At 36.5% G+C, this 14,257-nt stretch overlaps 2 protein-coding genes across 10 annotated transcripts in view; one reads left to right on the top strand and one right to left on the bottom strand.

Moving 5' to 3' along the window:
* On the bottom strand, positions 1-12,521 carry LOC120487240 (proteinase-activated receptor 1). 6 transcript variants are annotated; one of them, XM_089133462.1, is made up of 14 exons: positions 12,401-12,521; positions 9,531-10,471; positions 6,814-6,876; positions 6,512-6,583; positions 5,508-5,579; positions 4,369-4,431; positions 4,068-4,139; positions 3,582-3,641; positions 3,299-3,364; positions 2,820-2,882; positions 2,514-2,570; positions 1,765-1,827; positions 1,280-1,339; positions 1-1,046 (listed from the first exon to the last, which is right to left on the bottom strand). In XM_089133462.1, exons 4-14 carry the CDS (start codon positions 6,549-6,551, stop codon positions 43-45), a joined length of 1,620 nt encoding a protein of 539 aa, XP_088989588.1. In that variant the 5' UTR covers positions 6,552-6,583; positions 6,814-6,876; positions 9,531-10,471; positions 12,401-12,521; the 3' UTR covers positions 1-42. The 6 variants fall into 6 exon arrangements, with proteins under 6 accessions (XP_088989588.1, XP_088989590.1, XP_088989589.1 ...); XM_089133464.1 differs by having other exon boundaries at positions 5,508-5,992; XM_089133463.1 differs by lacking the exon at positions 12,401-12,521 and adding an exon at positions 11,231-11,262.
* Positions 12,478-14,257, top strand: part of LOC120487244 (thioredoxin domain-containing protein 6) — a 20,744-nt gene continuing 18,964 nt past the window's right edge. For all 4 annotated transcript variants that reach the window (XR_016169352.1, XM_089133457.1, XM_089133459.1 and 1 more), the window contains exons 1-4: positions 12,478-12,642; positions 12,748-12,805; positions 13,674-13,777; positions 13,870-13,941. Coding sequence is in view for 3 of the 4 variants with exons in the window: in XM_089133457.1 (XP_088989583.1) it covers positions 12,610-12,642; positions 12,748-12,805; positions 13,674-13,777; positions 13,870-13,941 (267 nt within the window). In the remaining variant the exon portion in view is untranslated. The remainder of the gene's footprint in view (positions 12,643-12,747; positions 12,806-13,673; positions 13,778-13,869; positions 13,942-14,257) is intronic.

Genomic DNA, 14,257 nt, shown 5'->3' on the forward strand with positions numbered 1-14,257 from the left:
TCTTCAAGAGACGTTCTTCTATTGTGCTGCTAGTGAGAGATTTCATATGTTTACGGTTTTCACTTTTTTTGCCTTTCTGCACCAAAACACAGATCTCATTTGCTGTCTGGACTGAGACGAGCCGTAGTAGTACAGAAGAGGGTCCAGAACAACACTTGTGCTCCCCAAACACACAGCCAACAGGTAAACAATATATGATGAATCTCCCTCGCCAATGTATCTTCTTGTAGCTAAACGAACATAGTGGTACAACAGGAGGCCATTGGTTGCAGCAAAACACAACACGAACTCAATCAGCACAGTAATAGCCATAATCACAGCTTTCCTTCGAACGCCTGAAGGTGATGATGATGATGCTAAGTGTTTAGACTTCGCACTGAGTACATATATGATAGTACAGTAGCTCACTAAGGTGACAACCAGTGGCAAGAAGAAGTAGAGGCAAGAGAGAATGGAGAAGAGATACACATAAGACAGCCTTGAAGGGTCGTTTTGGCGCAGTACATCATGACAAGTGACGCCCACACCCTCGACCTTGAGCGTTTGTCTCATTGAGAGAAGTGGCACCGTACCAGCGAGCGCCAGCAGCCAGACCAGCACACACACACACGTGGCTTTCCTTGTGCTCCTCCAGGTTTGAGAGGTGATGGGAAGCGCCACAGCCAGCAGTCTGTCCACACTTATGCACATCATCAGAAGTATGGAGCAGTACATGTAGCAGTAGTACGCAGCACTGAGCACACGACACGCCACCTCCCCGAACACCCAATCTGAAGCGTTCAGCTGGTAGTGGATCTTCAGAGGCAGCAACAGGGTGAAGAACAGGTCCACACACGCCAGGTGAGACATGTAGATCACAGCGGGTTTCTTGGCTTTAATCCTACAGGTGAACGTCACCAAGGCCACAGCGTTCAGCGGCAAACTAATGAGGATGATGAAGATGTAGAACGAGGGCATGACGCGTGTGACTATCACGCCTTTGAGGAAGTCAGCGGATTTGGTGGAGATGTTCCACATCACGGAAAATCCTTGGAGAATTGTGTAATCTATATATGAAACATGAAGACAGCAGTTAAACTCTGTAACCCGCACAAAACACTATTAAAACATATAATCATTTTTTAAAAAGTAAGCAAGAGATCCACCCATAAACATTACCACTGGTGTAAGCGGGCCGTACAAACATTATTATGAATGAAATTATACGAGTTTATACACATAAGCCACCAATTCTGCAAAACATAAATACAAATTGTCATGAGATTGTGTTGCATATTACTGTTATACGTCGTTAGAGAGATACGGTCATTGTAGCAAGCACGAGGAATGCACAAAGAACCTGTAATAAATACAAAAGACCATTAGAGACAGCTCTCAGAACACCACCAGAGAATAATTAGGAGAAAACATTTGGACACATTTGAGAAAAGGCTTTCTTTGGTTTTAATCCGAAACAAATTATAGTAGCCTAGGCTTGCTGATACAAAGCATGATACTAAATTCAATCTGTTCATTATATAAAGCGATCACGTCTCTTTAGAAAATTGACCAAACCGCTCAATTCATGGATTAGTTTTATGATCTCTTTATGAACTTTTTGAACCATTAAAGTGGTGGTTGTGTAGCTGTCAATAGAAGGACAGAAAGTCTCAGATTTCATCAAAAAGATCTTAATTTGTGATCTGAAGATGAACGAAAGTCTTATTTGGAGCAACTTGATGGTGAGTAATTAATGACAGAAACTGCATTCTTGTTTGAACTTACTCTTTAAATTAGACATTGGAGCTTCCAACATCGGTCCAGTTTCATCCAGACAGCAGTCAGAATCTGTAAGCAGCACAAAACACAATTAATATAGGTCATATACTATTAAAACATAGGCTTACAATTATTTATTTTTTTTTAAATCATTTTCATTTTGGAAAATGAAATCATTTTGGTTTACATGAAGATGGAAAAACCTACAGTAATTACCCATTTTTTTTTCCCAAAAGGCTAATTGTAGTAGCCTACTGAAGGATCAGACCTGTTTGCCCATTAGTGGCAAGAAACATGTGTATATGTTTAACCGACGCTGATGTGCGAGGGTTTCCCATCCCCATACGACATCACTTCTCTGTTTTTTATTGCCCTGACAAGATTGTCGGTCTCATCAGCTGTGAACGCTCCTGGTAAACCCGCCGTTATAATAACAATCCGTCATGCAACATGCGCACCTGCTCTTAAAGGGTATGTTGGATGATGCTCTGATTGGTTTATTTCACGTTACACCCAAACCACACCTATGAATAATGAAGCTACTTCAGACCAACCCCTTTTAGATTTGCGCCAGTTGCAAGAGGCATTTATCCCGCCGGGGGAAAATAGCAACAGCGCCGGGATGCGACCACAAAGTTACTTGTGCTTTGACACTTGCGTTTCAGATCGTTAAAATAGGGCCCGTATGCTATGCCTTGCGCTTTTCACGTCCCGTGTGAAACTGCTGTTTTGTCGAAGTGGAATGAGAGACCCACCTGGAATGACCTTGACAAGCTGTTGCCTCGTATTATAACACATATAGCAGTCAGAATCTGTAACCCGCAAAAAACACAATGAGTGAAGGTCATATAGCCTAGGCCTAGACTACTATTAAAACACAGAGTTATTTATATATATATATATATATATGAAGTAAACATGAGATCCAACCCTAAACATTACCACCGGCGTAAGTGGACCACAAACATTTTTATGAATGAAATTACACAAGTTTATACACATAAGCCACCAATGCTGCAAACCGTAAATACAAATTGTCATGAGATTGTGTTGCATATTACTGTTATTCATTGTTGGAGAGTAATAGTCATAGTAGCTAGGAGGACACGGACCGCAGTCAGAACCTGTAATAAATACAAAAGCCCATTAGTGACAGCTCTCACAGAATAATTAGGAGAAAACATTTGGACACATTTGAGAAAAGGCTTTCTTTGCTTTTAATCCGAAACAAATTATAGAAGCCTAGGCTTGCTGATACAAAGCATGATACTAAATTCAATCTGTTCATCATATAAAGCGATCACTTCTCTTTAGAAAATTTGGACCAAACCGCTCAATTCATGGATTAGTTTTATGATCTCTATATGAACTTTTTGAACCATTAAAGTGGTTGTTGTGTAGCTGTCAATAGAAGGACAGAAAGTCTCAGATTTCATCAAAAAGATCTTAATTTGTGATCCAAAGATTAACAAAAGTCTTATTTGGAGCAACTTGACGGTGAGTAATTAATGACAGAAATTGCATTCTTGGTTGAACTTACTGTTTGGATAATATTTTGAATCGGGTTCCATCATGTATAAAATTTTACCCGGACAGCAGTCAGAATCTGTAAGCAGCACAAAACATAATAAGTGAAGGTCATATACTATTAAAACATAGGCTTATTATTTCTTTTTTTTTAAGTAAGCATGAGATCCAACCCTAAACATTACCATGGTGTAAGCGGACCATACAAAAACTTTTATGAATTAAATTATACGAGTTTTTACACCAATTCTGCAAAACTTAAATTCAAATTGTCATGAGATTGTGTTGCATATTACTGTTATACGTTGTTGGAGAGTTCGGGTCATAGTAGCAAGCACGAGGAATGCATTCAGAACCTGTAATAAATACAAAAGCCCATTAGAGACAGCTCTCAGAACACCACCAGAGAATAATTAGGAGAAAACATTTGGACACATTTGAGAAAAGGCTTTCTTTGCTTTTAATCCGAAACAAATTAGAGTAGCCTAGGCTTGCTGATACAAAGCATGATACTAAATTCAATCTGTTAGTCATATAAGGTGATCACGTCTCTTTAGAAAATTGACCAAACCGCTCAATTCATGGACTAGTTTTACGATCTCTTTATTAACTTTTTGAACCATTAAAGTGGTTGTTGTGTAGCTGTCAATAGAAGGACAGAAAGGTCTCAGATTTCATCAAAAAGATCTTGATTTGTGATCCGAAGATGAACGAAAGTCTTTTTTGGAGCAACTTGACGGTGAGTAATTAATGACAGAATTTGCATTTTTGGTTGAACTTACTCCTATAAGTAGGCATTAGGACCTTATTGTTTTCAAACACAGCATTAATGTCATCCGGACAGCAGTTGGAATCTGTAAGCAGCACAAAACACAATGAGTGAAGGTCATATACTATTAAAACATAGGCCAGTTATTTTTTTTTTAAAGTAAGCATGAGATCCACCCCTAAATATTACCATCACTGTTGTGTAAGCGGACGGTACAAAAACTTTAATGAATGAAATTATACGAGTTTATACACTTAAGCCACCAATTCTGCAAACATAAATACAAAATGTCATGAGATTGTGTTGCATATTACCGTTATATGTTGTTGGAGAGTTAGAGTTAGAGTATCCCGGAGGACACCGAATGCAATTATAAGCTATAATAAATACAAAAGACCATTAGTGACAGCTCTCAGAACAACACCAGAGAATAATTAGGAGAAAACATTTGGACACATTTGAGAAAAGGCTTTCTTTGCTTTAATCCGAAACAAATTATAGTAGCCTAGGCTTGCTGATACAAAGCATGATACTAAATTCAATCTGTTCATTATATAAAGCGATCACTTCTTTTTAGAAAATTGACCAAACCGCTCAATTCATGGATTAGTTTTACGATCTCTTTATGAACTTTTTGAACCATTAAAGTGGTTGTTGTGTAGCTGTCAATAGAAGGACAGAAAGGTCTCAGATTTCACCAAAAAGATCTTAATTTGTGATCCGAAGATGTACGAAAGTCTTATTTGGAGCAACTTGATGGTGAGTAATTAATGACTCAGGGATGCCGTAGGGAACAAACAAGGCGTCTTCGCAACAAACAGACAACTGTGCAGCAGACCCAGGGCTGGAAAGAGATGGTCCAGGTAGTGAGGTGCAAGGGGAGGAGACAGAGGGAGATACCAGGTTCATTACAATACAAGTTTATACACCAATTCTGCAAAACGTAAATACAAATTGTCATGAGATGTTATTGCATATTACTGTTATACGTTGTTGAGTTATACTTAGAGTAGCAAGGATGTGGAAAGCAGATAAAACCTCAAATCAATACAAAAGACCATTAGTGACAGCTCTCAGAGAATAATTAGGAGAAAACATTTGGACACATTAGAGAAAAGGCTTTCTTTGCTTTAATCCGAAACAAATTATAGTAGCCTAGGCTTGCTGATACAAAGCATGATACTAAATTCAATCTGTTCATCATATAAAGCGATCACGTCTCTTTAGAAAATTTTGACCAAACCGCTCAATTTATGGATTAGTTTTACGATCTCTTTATGAACTTTTTGAACCATTAAAGTGGTTGTTGTGTAGCTGTCAATAGAAGGACAGAAAGTCTCAGATTTCATCAAAAAGATCTTAATTTGTGATCTGAAAATGAACAAAAGTCTTATTTGGAGCAACTTGACGGTGAGTAATTAATGACAGAATTTGCATTTTTGGTTGAACTTACTCCTGTAAGTAGGCATTAGGACCTTATTGCTTTCAATCACAGCATGAATTTCATCCGGACAGCAGTCAGATTCTGTAAGCAGCACAAAACACAATGAGTGAAAGTCATATACTATTAAAATATAGGCCAGTTATTTTTTTTTATGAGATCCACCCCTAAACATTACCATCACTGGGGTGTAAGCGGATCATACAAAAACTTTTATGAATGAAATTACACGAGTCACAGATAAGGAGAGAGGACCCAAAAGCGAAAGTAGGTAAACAGTCTCTTCAATATAACACAAGAATGCCATAGGCAATATCAAAGTCTTGTTTGTAAATAACTCAGGGATGCCGTAGGAAACAAACAAGGCGCCTTCGAAACAAACAGACAACTGTGCAGCAGACCCAGGGCTGGAAAGAGATGGTCCAGGTAGTGAGGTGCAAGGGGAGGAGACAGAGGGAGATACCAGGTTCATGACAATACGAGTTTATACACCAATTCTGCAAAACGCAAATACAAATTGTCATGAGATGTTATTGCATATTACTGTTATACGTTGTTGAGTTATAGTTAGAGTAGCAAGGATGTGGAAAGCAGATAAAACCTCAAATCAATACAAAAGACCATTAGTGACAGCTCTCAGAGAATAATTAGGAGAAAACATTTGGACACATTAGAGAAAAGGCTTTCTTTGATTTAATCCGAAACAAATTAGAGTAGCCTAGGCTTGCTGATACAAAGCATGATACTAAATTCAATCTGTTCATCATATTAGGCGAACACTTCTCTTTAGAAAATTTTGACCAAACCGCTCAATTCATGGATTAGTTTTACGATCTCTTTATGAACTTTTTGAAGCATTAAAGTGGTTGTTGTGTAGCTGTCAATAGAAGGACAGAAAGTCTCAGATTTCAGCAAAAAGATCTTAATTTGTGATCTGAAAATGAACAAAAGTCTTATTTGGAGCAACTTGACGGTGAGTAATTAATGACAGAATTTGCATTCTTGGTTGAACTTACTCCTATAAGTAGGCATTAGGACCTTATTGCTTTCAAACATAGCTTCAATGTCATCCGGACAGCAGTCAGAATCTGTAAGCAGCACAAAACACAATGAGTGAAGGTCATTTACTATTAAAACATAGGCCAGTTATTTTTTTTTAAAGTAAGCATGAGATCCACCCCTAAATATTACCATCACTGGGGTGTAAGCGGACCGTACAAAAACTTTTATGAATGAAACTATACGAGTTTATACACTTAAGCCACCAATTCTGCAAAAAATTAAATACAAATTGTCAAGAGATTGTGTTGCATATTACCGGTACTGTTATACGTTGTTGAAGAGTTATAGTCAGAGCTTAGACACGGAATGCAGCCAGAACCTGTAATAAATACAAAACACCATTAGTGACAGCTCTCAGAACAACACCAGAGAATAATTAGGAGAAAACATTTGGACACATTAGAGAAAAGGCTTTCTTTGATTTTAATCCGAAACAAAGGCTTGCCTACACAAAAAAGTATGATCCTAAAATCAATCCAGTCATCCTTTAAAGCGATCACGTCACTTTAGAAAATTGATAAAACTGCTCAATTCATGGATTAGTTTTACAATCTCTTAATGAACTTTTTGAAGCATCAAATTGGTAGGTGTGTAGAAAGTCTCAGATTTTAATTTGTGATCCGAAGATTAACAAGATGAACTTTTGGAGCAACTTGATGGTGAGTAATTAATGACAGAATTTGCATTTTTGGTTGAACTTACTCTTTAAATTACGCATCAGCAAGGTATTACATTACAAGTCACTTTTTATGCATATTGATTTGATGATCTACTTACCGTTATTGTTGCCAGTGCCCGTGTGTGCAATTACAACTAAAAGCAAGATTATTTGAATCCCCATGATGAACATCTGTCTGTTTCTATCGTCTAATGTTCACTTCCAAAACCTACAGGCACTAGTGAATAAGCGACGTCCGAGCGATTTGTGAGCCAGTCGTTCATTTGAATCTTTTCACTGAATCGGTTGAACCGATTGGCTAATGTCCGAACCAAGTAAAGTTTCTGGAAAGAATCGCTTGTTGTACAGCGTTTTAAAGTGGAAACATGGAAGCTATTTGTGTATTTTCTTTTCTTTTCATTATTATATATAAATATCTCACGAGAGACTAGCTAATCGTTTATTTTGGGAGTGACTCATAAAACATGTTTTGGATCGAACTCAAGAACTACTAGGCTACTTGGATTCTTTACTTGTCCAAATGTTTTGCTAAACCGTTTCATGCCAGGCCAGACAGACTCCAGTGGCCAAAGGGCATGACATCAGTTTCTCACAGTTTATTTTAATTAAATGTCTGTTTTTTAAAAGTAAATGAGTGAACATTTTGTTGTGCAATAAATCCTCCATTAAAAGCCACTAAGACAATATAAATGTTTTTAAATCATGTTTGAACCCGGACCAATTTCCCCTTATAGGAAAATTATAGGGCATATAAAACAGACTAAATGGACCTCTTAAAACATGTTTCTGCTGTTGTTTTTCAAATACAACCACTCCTTTTCAAAGATCTGTAATGTGTCATATATGTCACTCTGGGCGTTTATGATAATTTTTTATGTTACATATATTTCAAATTGGGCTTTTATGTCTCATTTGGAAAAAAATTCAAATTTTTTGTCAGTTTTCTTGCTAAATAACTTTTTTTGGTTTATTTTCTTTTCCACAACATTTTCAAAATTATAAATAATAAAATAAAAATAAGTAAAAATAAAAATAGATTAAAAAAAATTCAGAAGTAATAGTTCTTGCATTTTATTTGCTTTGCCACATATTTCAAAACCACATAACTGTGACCATAACTGTGACCTTTTCAGGTATACGGTTTAAATCAGAAATAATTTTTTAGATTATTTTTTCACAACTCGAAAATGTGCAAACTGAATAAAAATAAAATCAAGTACAAATCATATTTTCCCACAAATCATTTTCAGATTTAAACACCTTATATTCTCAACCCCGTAACGGACTAAATTATATTGGTTTAAAAAGGATTTTGCTTTAAAACAAGAATCTACCTACTGCTCGTGTGTCTCTTAAAAACTACAAATGTAACATTTATGATAATATTCACATTTTGAAGTTAAAAATAGGCAAATTGTGTGTTTGTGGACTCATTTTCTAAAAAATACTCCCCTAAAACCTATAGGAATAATGATAAGTTCTGTGAAATGAATAATATCAATATATTACGTACATACACATCTGTTACATTTCTGTGAAAGGAAGGATATATCCCAGGGGGTCATACTGACTCGATAAAACTTTACAAATAATCCTCATGTTGAGAGCACCATTTATGGGCCGGTGATAGTATGTCAGGGCAATTTCAGCTAAGACCAAAAGTGGATCCCTATAGACCATTTCACAAGATGTAAACAACACTGGCCCAGAAGCACTTCCTGTTTAATTTTTTTAACACTACATAAAAGCTGGGATAAAAAATACAACCAACAGAACATATAAAACTGAATCAAGAAGTTAAACAAACACCTTTAAGATGTTTTCTTTACATGTGAAATAAAGAAAACAGTTACAAACTGAAACAGGAAGTGCTTCTGGACCAGTGCTGTTTACATCTTGTGAAATGGTCTATAGACCCCTTTTGCGCCGACGTCACTGTTACGTCACGGCGCTAGCACAGATTCGGCTACATAATAAGGAGCTTAAATAATTGTTACTATTATTAAATGTCATCTTGTTGTGTTGTTCGGTGCAAGAATTGATGAAAAATTAATATGCTGTATCTGGAACTTTTATTTCTAGAAAATATTCACATCATTAAAATCGCACTGTAATGTCACTCTTTACATTGTCGTGGTCTCGGCGCTGGCTCGGCAGAACTGCGGATCGTACACACAAGTCTTGTACAGGACCATATAGGTATCTAAAGATTTATATGCCCTCAGTTTCTCTTTACGATCGGTTTCTCTATAAGGTAGGTGTAGAAGTCAGGCCACTCAACCGAGGTAACGTACGTTAATCCTGTCAGATCATCCATGCATTGAGTGAGCGTGTAGGCGGCTACAGGTCGGCCAATCTGGTTCAGTCCGTTAAAAATAACTTTTGGAAATAACAATCGCGGTCCTGGATACTGAGTGACCTTACACATTAAGATAATATCAGATTTTCTCCAGTCATTGTTAAAAAACAAGCTAACAATCCTTGCTAACTAGCGTTAGTGATGCGGCCAAATGGATCTTTCTGCCTCCACCTAAGCTCCGCCCACAAAAAAACGTCACCATGTTTACCAACTGTAAAAGGGTCTATACCTTTTCATGGGCTAGCCAGAGCGTTTGTGCTGGCCACAGGTTCAGAGCTAGCCAGAGTCAGGACTGAACCAATTTCTGGATTTCTGAGGAATAAGCTTCAGCCTGTTGGAGGTATATGGCAAGTTTTCTCTCAGTACTTCGTAGGGGTGGCATGACTTTTCCATAGTGCCATGAAGATATAGGGCATGACCCACTTGCGTAACAAGAGGTGTATTCCATCCACCTCTACACAAACGGTCTTGGTTTCCAGTAACTCAATGGCATTTTGGTCCTGCTTGGATCTTGTGCACACCCTTTCATTCGTTGCTCTTTGAGGTTTTGCTGCAGATACTCTAATACGTGATGAAGAGTAATCATCATTAAATGACTCCACTGCTTCTTCTCTCGTATTAACTGGTGAAGCTGATTTATAAAGACCCATATCCACATCATAATCTTGTACATAGGCTGGACCGAAGGGTTTACTGGTGCCGAACTGGGTGACATCTTAATCCAGGGGAGTGTATAAGGAAGGACCATTTGTTGGGTTTGGAATTGGAAATTTTAATTAGGACTGTAGAATAAGCAACACTCGCCCTGGATGGTCAGGAACTCAGTCAACCACAATTTCCTGCTTCGATGTCTTTTCTGAAGCGTTTGCGTGTGGTCTGTACAAAGATAAATACAAATTACAATAAGTAAATAATACATACTTCAGATCCAATTATTTAACAATCCAATATAGTTAGCAATGGTACTATGGCAAGCCGTTTTAGCTTAAATTGTACCCAGCCTTACTCGTCATAATTTCATTTTTACTCTAATTCTATTCTTACTAGTAAGAATGCAAGAGCTCTGTAATTGAATTAGAGCTCTGCAATTACATTTTTACTAGTAATAAATGAATTAGAGAGCTTTACAATTATAATTGTTACTAGTAAGAATTGAATTCGAGAGCTCTCTAATTGTAATAAGAATTGAATTGTAGAGCTCTCTAATTGAATTGTTACTAGTAAAAATGAAATTATGACGAGTAAGTCTGGGTACAATTTAAGCTAAAACGGCTTGCCATAATGGTACAATCTGTGTGGAATATTACTTGCAATAAGCGGGAAATACATTAGCGCCATGATTAGCCATTAGCATCACAATAGGCCATTTAACTAAATCATCAACTCACACTTATACTTGCAATTTACTCCAGACATCTTGAACATAAAAAACGATCTCTCACTTTCAACATAAAATATGACAGCAGTAGACTCATTTGCGATCGAATAATTCGATGACAGATGAGAATCGTGCGTATACGATAGTTAGACACCATTAAACACTCGAATTTAGTTACAATAACTTAAACAATCAACACTTATAAACAAGATTACAACATGAACTTTCTTCTAATGTGTAGGCTGGAATTAACTCACACGATGCACACACACACACACAACACTCCAACAGGGATCGGCTTGCTTTTTCCTCAGTACACTAAGCGGCATCAATATTAAAAGGCACACGCAAAGCCGTACAATAATAGTAGATAATATTACAAGTTTTTAATAACATTATTGGCAATTGCAGAGTTTATCATATCAATAAACATACTATATCATTCAATATCCTGTAAGGATGGTGAAAGTGTTCTTACACCTCACATATTTCCTCAGGGCAATAAGTGCATATAAACTGAACCAACAAGCACTGTCAGCTTTATTTATTTATTTGCCTTATGAAAACAGATATACTTAACACCACCTTTTTAATACCTGTAACATATCCTGTGTGTGGCCGGAGTTAGTTTTCATTGTGTTCATGTTATGCTTCACCCAGTTTGCCCATGTGTTTCATTGTTTTAATCCCTGTTGTCTTGTTAATTACTTTTATTTTATTAGTTAATTTGTCCCAACTGTGTCGGTTTCCCTTATCTGTTCTCTGTGTAAGCCTGTGTTTCAAGTCAAATAAATTTTATGTGCAGTAGTTTTTATTAGTCTTTAGCGAGTATAAGGTTGTGCAGTCAAAGTGTCTCAAATGTTTTCAAAGTCTGAGAACTCAGTGTTTCACATCAGTGCAATTATTTGAGGAATGTCTACAGAGACTGAAGACAGAACAAGATTCTGGATTCAAAAAGTCTTAAAATATTCAGTGTTATGTTAATGTTTACTCTGGAAGACAGTGACCAGACAACAGAAGAATAAATCTAAAATTGTTGTGACCTGAATCTGTACAGTATGTCCTTTTTCTTTATAATCATCTAACCAGATGCTCTATTTCCTGGCAAACATGATAGATATGATAGACACATGGGGGTTTATGTCTCAAATCAGCAGAATTTGCTTTTATTGATGTTCCCTGGAGGAAAGCAGGGCTTTGAGAAACACTGTTTTCTGTCATCTGAAAAGCCAGAATCACAGATAAAAACAACTCTCCATTGCATGATCAAACTAGGCATACTGTTTTTTAGTTTGGACATGGTCTTTGAAGTACCAAGGAATACATAATGTAAACACATAAACATAAACTTTTAGTGCCATCAAAGTATTTCTTTGTGAGTCACACACATGTTGGTGAGAATAACAAATGAAATCTGAAATACATACTTCGTCCAGCAGATGGCGGAGGAGGAACGGTTAATGAATGGTTGCTGAGCGACAAGGACGCAAACGAATCCGAGCTGCGCATGCGCTGATACTGTCCGTGGCTGAAACCTGCTGAAGCCTTGGAAATAAAAATAACGAATAAGTAATCACATTATTACCAACGATTGAAGAAACGTGTAGTTTTTTGTTACGCTTGGAAAGGCATTTTAATGGCTGGTAAAAAGAAGGAGATTAGTTTACAGGTTTGTTGGACGAAAGCTTTATGAGGGAAACGTGCTTTTCTAGTTTATTTACTTTGTATCTAAACTGAAATATGTCTGACAACTGTTGAAAAATTTTAAATTCAGATAAATATCAATAATGACGACCAATGGAGTGAAGTTCTGGCAACGAAAGGGTTAATCGGTGAGTGAAAGACTAACGTTAAGTTAACTTCGTCTATCTATCTATCTATCTATCTATCTATCTATCTATCTATTTATCTATCTATCTATCTATCTATCTATCTATCTATCTATCTATCTATCTATCTATCTATCTGTGTCTATCTATCTCTCTGTGTCTATCTATCTATCTATCTATCTATCTATCTATCTATCTATCTATCTATAATATAGCACACTTAAAAACATTACTATAGTCAAATTACTAAACAAAAGCATTTGTAATTCATTTTAAAGCACAAAAGCAATACTTTTGACAAAAAAAGTTAGTCAGGTTAGAAATGAGAACAATAACTTTACATATTCATACATTTTATTTGTATCTTTCTTCACATACTTGGAAACATACGAAAAGAAAATATATTTCCCAGTACATGAATGAACAAATATATTAAATGCTAAAACAGTGTTAAGTTGCGTTAACTATATGTTACAATATATTGAATAATACATAAGGAATTGCCACTTTTCGTATATTGAAAAAAATATCTAATATATCATAATGTATGTAATTTTATATTCAGTATTACACTCATAATACATAGATGTATATGTACACAAAGGATAACATTTACAAAATTATATGTAATGCTATTTATGTCTGCATGTATACATTTTTTATTTGAATCAATATATACTGTAGCCATACATGGTCAAAATATTGCAGTACATTGAAATGTATTATGTAACATATCACATCATATTTTGAAATATATTCCCATGTATTTTTGTTCCACAAGGGTCTGTCTGATGGGTTTCTTATTTGACAAACAAGTGTGTTGAGTTGTCAGTCTTGCAGTGATTGTTGTGTGTGTGTGTGTGTGTGTCAGTGGTTGATGTGTACCAGCAGTGGTGCGGACCCTGCCGTGCCGTCGTCAGTCTCTTTAGAAAGATCAAGAATGAGCTGGGAGACGACCTGCTGCATTTTGCCACGGTAAGATAAGCCGCTCTGTAGATTAGAGATTGCTCATAAACAATCATTCTAAATGTCGACATTTCTGTCACGCCGTCTTAACATCCCTGCAGGCAGAGGCTGATGGGATTGAAGCTCTGGAGAAGTACAGAGGAAAGTGCGAGCCCACCTTTCTGTTTTATGCGGTGGGTCTGAAACTGTACATCTCTCTCTTTACAAATCTCTGCAAATTCTTACGTACTACAAATTCGAACTCTAAATTAAAATCAGCAACCTATTAACTATTACAGTTTTTCTCAGTCGATTTGGTGCATTTCTCACTTTCCACAACAGTTAGTTCAACCGCCACAACTTTTTGTCATTTGTGCACATCATAGTAGCAGTTTCTCATTCCTTCCAACAAATTGCAAATGCTTTTGGACATGCATCAATTGCTTTCATACAACTCTCTTCTGTTTTATAACATTAGCATTTGCTTATGTCATATCAGTCCAAATTAAC

Source organism: Pimephales promelas, chromosome 7 (assembly GCF_988280905.1).
Source record: "Pimephales promelas chromosome 7, fPimPro1.hap1.1, whole genome shotgun sequence".
Taxonomy (NCBI): domain Eukaryota; kingdom Metazoa; phylum Chordata; class Actinopteri; order Cypriniformes; family Leuciscidae; genus Pimephales; species Pimephales promelas.

Excerpts from the sequence above, each read along its gene's own strand:
- LOC120487240 (XM_089133460.1), bottom strand. The coding sequence starts at position 7,407 with ATGTTCATCATGGGGATTCAAATAATCTTGCTTTTAGTTGTAATTGCA. Across the intron at positions 3,642-4,067 it reads CCTAATGCCTACTTATAGGA|GTTCTGAATGCATTCCTCGT; the intron begins GTAAGTTCAACC and ends TATTTATTACAG. Across the intron at positions 2,883-3,298 it reads TTCAAAATATTATCCAAACA|GTTCTGACTGCGGTCCGTGT; the intron begins GTAAGTTCAACC and ends TATTTATTACAG.